This window comes from Arachis duranensis, chromosome 3 (assembly GCF_000817695.3).
Source record: "Arachis duranensis cultivar V14167 chromosome 3, aradu.V14167.gnm2.J7QH, whole genome shotgun sequence".
Classification (NCBI taxonomy): Eukaryota; Viridiplantae; Streptophyta; class Magnoliopsida; order Fabales; family Fabaceae; genus Arachis; species Arachis duranensis.
This window is the reverse complement of record NC_029774.3, coordinates 59,480,291-59,490,513: the sequence shown is the minus strand read 5'-3', so window position 1 is coordinate 59,490,513 and position 10,223 is coordinate 59,480,291. Positions and strand designations below refer to the sequence as shown.

Genomic DNA, 10,223 nt, shown 5'->3' with positions numbered 1-10,223 from the left:
GGAATAAGGTGACATCAATGGACACAAGAAAAAAGGTCCCAAGGGAATGGAAAAATAAGAAAATACCTACAGAAGATTTCTTGCCAGGAGATGAAGTGGTCTCTACATACTTTCCACCTATACCACCTCACCTCCCCACTATTCCATCTCAGCTGCCTCCAGTGTACATCGTCAACAAAATCTTATCCTTGGAGCATGTGGAGCTTATCAACAAGGCCAATGGAAATAGGTTCACTGCAAGGGGGGAAGATTTCAAGCACTATCAGCCACCTTGACAAGGACTAAATGTCAAGCTAATGACGCTAAAGAAGTGCTTCATGGGAGGCAACCCATGTTCTACACCCTCTTCCTTTAATCTCAAATAGTAGTAATAAGTCAAAGTTCATGGATTCTAAATTAATTTTGATAAACAATATAAGACCCCCTTACATGCAGCGTATAGTACATGATAAGTTTGGTGTTCAAGGCACACCAAGTGGGCTTGAACACACTTTATGAGGTGAAATTATTCCCAAAACTTGTTGCACCATATGATTACAAACAAGTTTGGTGTACCAACGTTGCATGCATGGGAGATCTAGTGGTTGATTTATTTGCATTCATGAAAAGTATTTAGTTAATTAAAAACAATAGAAAAAGATTTTTCTTTGTAGCTAGTTCACACCTTAAGTCTTCCCACAAAAAATTTCAATTAACCATTTGCATTCCTTTTTTTGTCTTGTATAGGAAATCAAAAAAGACATTGATGGTACTTGATAGGACAATCAAGGAAGGGAGATTCGGCCACTATGCCAAGGAACGTATGCACTTGTCTCCAAGGGGAGTATCTTGGAAAATGTTGCCATGCAACATTGGAAAGTGGATAGTCTTGGAGACCGAACCAAGACCTTCATAAAAAGGGTGATCCTTGTGCTCATTCAACACTAAACCCCAATCGTCCACTATCAAACAACACCATCAATCCACACCCTTCAATCATTTACCATCTTCCTATATAAACCCCATCACACAACCTCTCCGTACACACTTCTTACTCTCATTCCTCTCCCTTCCTTTTCTCAGATACACACACTTCATCCTCCTCCAAAAAGTTTCACATACACCCTCCTAGCCATCTTGTGAGTAACAAACATATCAACCATCTTGCATGGCATCATCAAGCTCAAAGAGACAAAAGGGGAAGGAACCCATAGAGCAGCCTCCTTTTGATGAAAAGTGATTTAGAACCTTCTACCATGCACTACAATTTGGTTGGATGGCTGACAAAGAAATCATATATGAATTAGGCTTTCAAGTCACACGAACTGAGTGCCCATAAATCACAGAAAAGGTGGAAAAACGTCGATGGGAGCTACTCACCGATCCGATTACAAGGGTGAACACAACTCTGGTGAGAGAGTTTTATGCAAATGCACTTAGACATGATAAGGCGGATGAATCCTATACAAGTTTCGTGAGAGGGGTCATGGTGGATTTTAGTCCCATGAGCATCATGAGAGTGCTGAAGTTGCGAAGCATACCCTTTGCAGAGGAGAGCTATCACTCAAGAATGGACAACAAACCCAACCACGACCAGATTATACAGGATATCTGTGTGCAAGGAGCAGATTGGGACAGAGACCCCAATAGGAAACCTAGATTTATAAAAAGAGGAGACCTCCTCCCTGAGGCCAAAGGGTGGTTTGAAATCATAAGGAGATCCATCCTCCCAGCAGGAAACAACTCAAAGGTAAACCTTAAGAGAGCAACAATGGTGCAATGCCGAATGAAGAGAGGAGAAATCAAGGTTCATGAACTCATAGCCCAAGGCATTTGGAAGCTTGCTGAGAAGAGCGATTCTGGTGGAAAGTTGGTTATGAGTTCAAGGTTCATGAACTCATAGCCAGGGCATCTAGGCCAGTTTCACTGAACTTTTCTTTACTGTTTTAGGTTAGTTTCATGCATTTTCTTAGTGAATAAGGCAAGTTTTGGATGAAAATACACTTACACCTTGATTCAAGCAACTATTGTGAATTTCGCATGATTTCATGAGGATTTTGCTAGAATTGAATGATAAATTGATGATGCATAATCTCATGACTTTGGATAGAGCTTTGATGCACTTTATTGACTAATTTCAGGACAAAGGAAGCAAGAAAGAACCACGTTATTACTCACATTAATCTAGTTAACGTGACCACTAACGTGGAATGGTAAATAGCTTGCAATGTTAATGAGAAAAGTGATCACCAATAATGCCTGTGAAGCCATCATAAGCCCACGTTAATTGCCACGTTAACTAGGTTAACGTGGTAGTTAACGTGGAGACAAAAGAAAGCTCCAACGTTTGTGGTAAACGTGAATACCACTAACGTTCCAAGACTTGGCAATAAGCCACGTTAAAAGTCACGTTAACTTAGTTAACGTGAACTCTAACGTGAAAGAGAGGAACAATGCCAACGATAGTAACACTCATCTTTGTCACTAACATTGGATCAAACTAGCATTGCCCACGTTAGTGGTCACGTTAAGACCACTAACGTGAAAGTTAATGTGGAGCTAAGATTGATGAGCCAATGTTAGTGACACTCACCTTTGTCATTAACGTTGGAGATCGCATTCACTACCACGTTAGATGACCATGTTAACTTAGTTAACGTGAGCTCTAACGTGGAGAGTAGGGGCACTTGGAGCGTTAGTGACAAAGGTAAGTGTCACTAACGCTCTCGAAGTTGAGGCATAAACATGTTAAGAGCCACGTTAGTTACACTAACGTGAACTCTAACGTAGGGACAAAGGGCACAAGGCAACGTTATTAGGAAAGGTGAGTCCCAATAACGCTTGCGAAGGTTTATAAGGCAACGTTATTGGGAAAGGTGAGTCCCAATAACGCTTACGAAGGTTTGCAAGGCTACGTTAGTGGTCACGTTGGTGCCACTAACGTTGGAGTTAACGTGGGCTATATGGGGTTGGAACGTTAGTGAAAAATGTGATTGTCACTAACGTTCTCGAACCCATAATGTCACTTAGCGTTGAGTTTACTAACGCCCATGCCTAATTCATACTTCTCTGCAAGTTGAGCCCACTAAAGATTATAACTGCTTCAACTCAAGATCTAAGGCCCACATCCAAGACTTGAGGAACTCACTAGAAGATCAAGAGAAGTAGTATATATAGGAGTAGTTTTAAACTATAGAGAAGCTTGGCACTTGGGAGAACTACCCTCTGTATATTTACTTTTCTGCATTTTTTGCTAAGGATGTATTCTTTTTTGACATTTTCCATTTCTAGAGCTTTGAACAACTAAACCCCTTTTATTGGGTTAGGGAGCTCTGTTGTAATTTGATGGATCAATTATAGTTTTCATTCTCTTCTTCTTTCTTCTCTTTTGATTTACTAGAAAGCTTTCGATCTTAATTCAATTGGTTAGTTATCTTGGAAAAGAAACTCTCCATAATTGGATCTCCTCTGAGCTTTGGAAAAGGGATGAGGAGATCAATTCTCAATCTAAATTCTGTTTAGCTCAACTAGCATACTCTTCCAACTAAAGTTGCTTGACCAATTAATCCCTGTGGGGTTCGACCTCACTCTATTGTGAGTTTTTACTTGATGATAATTTGGTATACTTGCCGAAGGGAAATTTGTTGAGAGACAAGTTTTCATGCATCATATGGCTCCTGAGGATCAGAGGAAAACTACTTTTACATGTCCCTTCGGAATGTATGCATATAAGAGGATGCCTTTTGGCTTATGTAATGCACCGGCTACGTTCCAAAGATGCATGATGAGCATTTTCTCAGATCTTCTTGAGAACTGTATAGAAGTTTTCATGGATGACTTTAGTGTGTATGGTGATTCGTTTAGCCTTTTCTTGGATAGTTTAGCTAGAGTATTAGACATGTGTGTTAGTTCAAATCTTGTATTAAATTTTGAAAAATGTCATTTTATGGTACAACAAGATATTGTTCTAGGACATGTTGTTTCTAATACTGGCATTTCAGTTGATCTAGCAAAGGTAGACGTCATTTCTGGTTTACCTTACCCCTCCTCCGTGAGGGAAGTACGCTCGTTTCTTGGTCATGCAAGTTTCTACCGGCGCTTTATCAAGGATTTCAGTAAGGTAGCACTGCCTTTATCTCGACTGCTGCAGAAGGATGTTGAGTTCGAGCTGAATGCGGAATGCAAGGAGGCGTTTGATAAGCTATTGACCGCCTTGACCCAAGCCCCTATTGTGAGAGGGCCTGACTGGAGTCAACCATTTGAGATAATATGTGACGCCTCCAACTACGCAGTAGGAGCGGTGCTGGCTCAGCGCAAAGACAAGGATCCTTTTATAATTGCCTATGCATCTAAGAATTTAGACGCTGCTCAATCTAATTATACTACCACTGAAAAAGAGCTTCTGGCTATTGTTTTTGTTCTGGATAAATTCCGAGCTTACTTACTTGGTACTAAGGTGGTAGTATATTCAGAACATGCAGCTCTCTAAAATATTTATTAGCTAAAATAGAGTCCAAACCAAGGCTCATACGTTGGATATTGTTGCTGCAAGAATTTGATTTAGAAATTAAAGATAGGAGTGAACCCAGAATTTAGTGGCAGACCACTTGAGTCACCTAGAGCACATTAAGGATGACTCTGCTCCTATCAATGATGCTTTTCCATTTGATAGCTTGCACGCAATATCTGAAGTAGTTCCTTGGTACGCACCTATAACTAATTATCTTGTCAGTTGTACCTTCCCTCATGATTTTACCAAACATCAGAAGAACAAGCTTAAAAGCGAGTCCAAATATTATATATGGGATAACCCATATTTATGGAGATGTGGTGTTGACCAGATAATTAGAAGGTGTGTGCCTCAATCAGAATTCCAGTCAATCTTTGAGGCCTGCCACTCTTCTGAGAGTGGTGGACATTTTGGCCCTCAAAGAACAGCTAGAAAAATTTTAGACTGTGGATTCTAGTGGCCCACAATATTTAAGGATGCCACTGCTTTCTGTGAATCTTGTTTACCATGCCAGAGGTTTGGAAATATATCCAAAAGGGATGAGATGCCCCAACAACTTGTGTTGTTCTGTGAAATTTTTGATGTGTAGGGCATTGACTTCAAGGGTCCATTTCCAAACTCTCATGGTTTCTTATATGTATTGTTAGCTATCGATTATGTTTCTAAATGGGTGGAAGCAATTCCTACCCATACTGATGATGCTAACACTGTTGTCTCCTTTGTTCGAAATAATATTATCTGTCGCTTTGGATCACCACGAGCAATCGTGAGTGATCAAGGCACTCACTTCTATAACAGGAGATTAACAAGTCTATTGAAGAAACATGGGATTGCTCACAAGGTGGCCACAACTTACAACCCCCAGACCAATGGACAAGCCTAGGTGTCAAACAGAGAGATAAAACATATCCTGGAGAAGGTCGTCAAGCCTCATAGAAGAGATTGGAATACAAGGCTTGCAGATGCGCTTTGGGCATACCGGACATCATACAAGACACCAATAGGAATGAGTCCCTTCCGCCTAGTCTACGAAAAGACTTGCCACCTCCCAGTGGAGGTGGAGCACAGGGCTTTCTGAGCAGTACGGGAATGCAGCATGGGATTCGCGAAAGCGGGGGCTGAGAGGAAGCTGCAACTACAAGAACTGGAGTGCCTTCACCTAGAAGCATATGAGAACTCCAGACTATACAAAGAGAAGGTGAGGGCTGTGCATGACAAGAATATCAAGCAAAGGGAGTTAAGACTTGGGGATTTAGTCCTCCTTTATAACTCCAGGTTGAGATTCATGCCAAGCAAGCTGAGATCAAGATGGGAAGGCCCCTACAGAGTGAAGAAAACTGAGCGTTACGGCGTCTTCCAGTTGAGTCACCCTTCGAGCCCCAATATAATCAAGGTCAACGGCCACCGGTTGAAGCTTTACTATGGTGAGCAGATTAAGGACAGAAAGGAACTGGAGATCATCCTCTTGGAGGATCCACCTACAGAAATGGACTGAGCTTGTGGACCGTCCAACTTAAGGACGTTAAAGTGAAGTGCTGGGTGGGAGACAACCCACCATGGTATGATCATTCCTTTTCTTTCTTAGTTTTATCTTGTTTTATTTTTATCAATGTCCTGCATACATTCTGCATCATCACTTGCATTTTGCATAAAAAAAGCGCATTCGACATGCCAGCGCCTAGTACGCTTCAACGTCCATCGTGAATGCGAAATGGGTGAGATCGCCCAGTGAGTTACGCGGGACCCTGTACAGTTCACTAACCGTTACTGTGAGCAGATATTCCTCATTCTGGCTGACAGGAACTACAATAATGAGCATTGGTGCACAAAATTGTAAATCACACTTTTCACAACTCATACAACTAACCAGCAAGTGCACTGGGTCGTCCAAGTAATACCTTACATAAGTAAGGGTCAATCCCACGGAGATTTTCGGCTTGAAGAAATCTATGGTTATCTTGTAAACCTTATTCAGGAGATTAATAATGAAAAGAGTTTTGTTTGTAAAAAGTAAAAGAACATGAAATGAATAATACGTGTTATGCAGTAATGGAGAACAGGTTGAGGTTTTGGAGATGCTTTGTCTTCTGAATCTCTGCTTTCCTACTGTTGTCTTCTTCACACACGCAAGGCTCCTTCTATAGCAAGCTATATGTTGGTGGATCACCGTTGTCAATGGCTACCATCCGTCCTCTCAATGAAAATGGTCCAACTACGGGGTCCGTAGGGCTAATCATCTATCGGTTCTCAATCGTGCTGGAATAGGATCCATTGATCCTTTTGCACACTGTCACTGCGCCCAACATTTGTGATTTTGAAGCTCGTCATAGTCACCCCTTCCCAGATCCTACTCGAAATACCACAGATAAGGTTTAGACTTTCCGGATATCAAGAGTGCTGCCAATTAATTCTAGCTTATACCACGAAGACTCTGGTTGCACGAATTTGAACACTCTATTGTCAGGAGAGGCAATCAAACTCGTGAACTAAGAACCAAGAGATACACACTCAATCTAAGGTAGAATGGAAGTGGTTTTCAAGCACACATTCATAAGTTGAGAATGGTGATGAGTGTCATGGATAATCACATTCATCATGTTGAAGTGCGAATGAATATCTTAGAATAGAAACAAGCGTGATTGAATAGAAAATAGAAATAATTGCATTAATCCATCGAGACACAACAGAGCTCCTCACTCCCAACCATGGGGTTTAGAGACTTATGCCGTAGAATATACAAATTCAGATGTAAAATGTCATGAGGTACAAAATGAATCTCTAAAAGTAGTTTTTATACTAAACTAGTAATCTATATTTACAGAAAATGAGTAAACTAAGATAGATGGAGTAGAAATCCACTTTCGGGGCCCACATGGTGTGTGTTTGGACTGAGTATTGAAGCTTTCACGTGCATAGGCTATTTCTGGAGTTAAACTCTAGCTTTGGTGCCAGTTTGGGTGTTTAACTCCAACTTTTATACCAGTTCTAGCGTTTAACGCCAGAAAAGTGTAAAAAGCTGGCGTTTAAACGCCACTTTGCGCTATCAAATCTCAGGCAAAGTATAGACTATTATCCATTGCTGGAAAGCCCAAGAGGTCTACTTTCTAACGCAATTGAGAGCACGCCAATTGGGCTTCTATAGCTCTAGAAAATCCATTTTGCGTGCAGGAGGGTCAGAATCCAACAGCATCTGCAGTCCTTTTTCAGCCTCTAAATCAGATTTTTGCTCAAGTTCCTCAATTTTAGCCAGAAAATACTTGAAATCATAGAAAATCACACAAACTCATAGTAAAGTCCAGAAATGTGATTTTTGTGTAAAAACTAATAAAAATATACTAAAAAGTAACTAAAGCACACTAAAAACTACATGAAAATACCACCAAAAAGCGTATAAAATATCTGCTCATCACAACACCAAACTTAAACTATTGCTTGTTCCCAAGCAACTAGATAAATAAAATAGGATAGAAAGAAAATCACGAGGTAATACATTTCAAAGTTTTAAGTGAAGCCCAGATTCTAATTAGATGAGCGGGGCTAGTAGCTTTTTGCTCCTAAATAGTTTTGGCATCTCAATTTATCCTTTGAAGCTCAGAATGATTGGAATCCTTAGGAACTCAGAATTTAGATAGTGTTATTGATTCTCCTAGTTTAATATGCTGATTCTTGAACACAGCTACTTTATGAGTCTTGGCTGTGACCCCAAGCATCGTGTTTTTCAGTAATATTACAGGATACATAAATGCCACAGGCACATAACTGGGTGAACCTTTTAGATTGTGACTCATCTTTGCTAGAGTCCCCAGTTAGAGGTGCCCAGAGTTCTTAGGCACACTCTTTTGCTTTGGATCACAACTTTAACCACTTAGTCTCAAGCGTTTCACTTGGACCTTCATGACACAAGCACATGTTTAGGGACAGCTTGATTTAGCCGCTTAGGCCAGGATTTTATTCCTTCGGGCCCTCATATCCATTAATGCTCAAAGCCTTGGATCCTTTTTACCCTTGCCTTTTGGTTTAAAGGGCTATTGGCTTTTTCTGCTTGCTTTTTCTTTATTTTTCATTTTTTTCGAATACTTTGTATTTTTCACTGCTTTTTCTTTCTTCAAGAATCAATTTTATGATTTTTCAATAACATTTCTCTTTCGTTTCATCATTCTTTCAAGAGCCAACAATTTTAACCTTCATATACTTCACTATAATAAATATGCATTGTTCAAGATTAGGACTCAACAACCTTTATCTTGGGAGATGGATGTTCCTTCAATCTGTGGGATGTCTGGTCCCTCAAGGGAGAGCTTTTGGCGCTTCAGCTCCTGTAGCTCATGCCCTTGCTTTTATTGTTCCTTAACGAGTTTGCAGAGCATGCTATTTTGATTTTGCTATTCTTCTTTAAGTTGATCCATAGCTTCTTGCAGCTTGGTGTCAGATGCTTCTAGGCGGGTCCAGTAGTCAATTTGAGGGATTTGTGGGAGGAATTCCTGTGCCCTCCTCTTGATGGAGTTGTCATGCACTTATTGTCCCTCCATTGACTTTTTGGTGATTGGATGCTCGAGTGAGATAAACTCATCCACTTCCATCTTTACCCCAACATCTTTACATAGCAGAGAGATTAAGCTTGGGTAAGCCAATATGGCATTAGTGGAGTTCTTATTTGCAATTGTGTAAATCTCACACGAAATCAGATGATGAATCTCCATTTTGTTTCCCAGCATAATGCAATGAATCATCACTACTCTTTTGACAGTGACCTCAGAGAGGTTGCTAGTGGGCAGTATAGAATGCCCAATGAACTCCAACCAGCCCCTAGCGACTGGTCTGTGATGAGCGGATAATTTATACACTTTTTGGCATTGTTTTTAGTATGTTTTTAGTATGATCTAGTTAGTTTTTGGTATATTTTTATTAGTTTTTAGTTAAAATTCACTTTTCTGGACTTTACTATGATTTTGTGTGTTTTTTTGTGATTTCAGGTATTTTCTGGCTGAAATTGAGGGTCCTGAGCAAAAATCTGATTCAGAGACTGAAAAGGACTGCAGATGCTGTTGGATTCTGACCTCCTTGCACTCGAAGTGGATTTTTTGGAGCTACAGAAGCCCAATTGGCGCGCTCTCAACGGCGTTGGAAAGAGACATCCTGGGCTTTCCAGCAATGTATAATAGTCTATACTTTGCCCGAGATTTGATGGCCCAAACCGGCGTGGCAAAACAGCCTCAGAAATTCCAGTGTTTAACGCTGGAACTGGCATAAAAATTGGAGTTAAACAAAACTGCCCGGCGTTAAACGCCGGAACTGGCACAAGAATGGGAGTTAAACGTCCAAACTGGCACAAAAGCTAGCGTTTAACTCCAAGAGAAGTCTCTACATGAAAAAGCTTTAATGCTCAGCCCAAGCACACACCAAGTGGACCCCGGAAGTGGATTTTTACGTCATTTACTCATTTCTGTATACCCTAGGTTACTAGCTCACTATTAATAGGATCTTTTGACATTGTATCTGTAGCTCATGACACTTTACATGTTTCCTTGTGTACCTTCCACGGCATGAGTCTCTAAACCCCATGGTTGGGGGTGAGGAGCTCTGTTGTGTCTTGATGGATTAATGCAATTACTACTGTTTTTCATTCAAATCATGCTTGCTTCCATTCTAAGATATTACTTGTTCTTAAACCGGATGAATGTGATGATCCGTGACACTCATCATCATTCTCAACTATGAACGTGTGCCTGACAAA

The 10,223-nt window shown here is 40.5% G+C and overlaps 1 protein-coding gene across 1 annotated transcript; it reads left to right on the top strand.

The window, feature by feature from the left end:
• Window positions 1–5,585: 5,585 nt before the first annotated feature.
• LOC107479270 (uncharacterized) lies at window positions 5,586–5,984 on the top strand. The gene has a single exon (XM_016099416.1). The coding sequence runs from the start codon at window positions 5,586–5,588 to the stop codon at window positions 5,982–5,984; it is 399 nt and encodes a 132-aa protein (XP_015954902.1).
• Window positions 5,985–10,223: the final 4,239 nt, after the last annotated feature.

Bases quoted from the DNA above. Each gene is read 5' to 3' on its own strand.
- LOC107479270 (XM_016099416.1), top strand. From the start codon at position 5,586: ATGGGATTCGCGAAAGCGGGGGCTGAGAGGAAGCTGCAACTACAAGAA.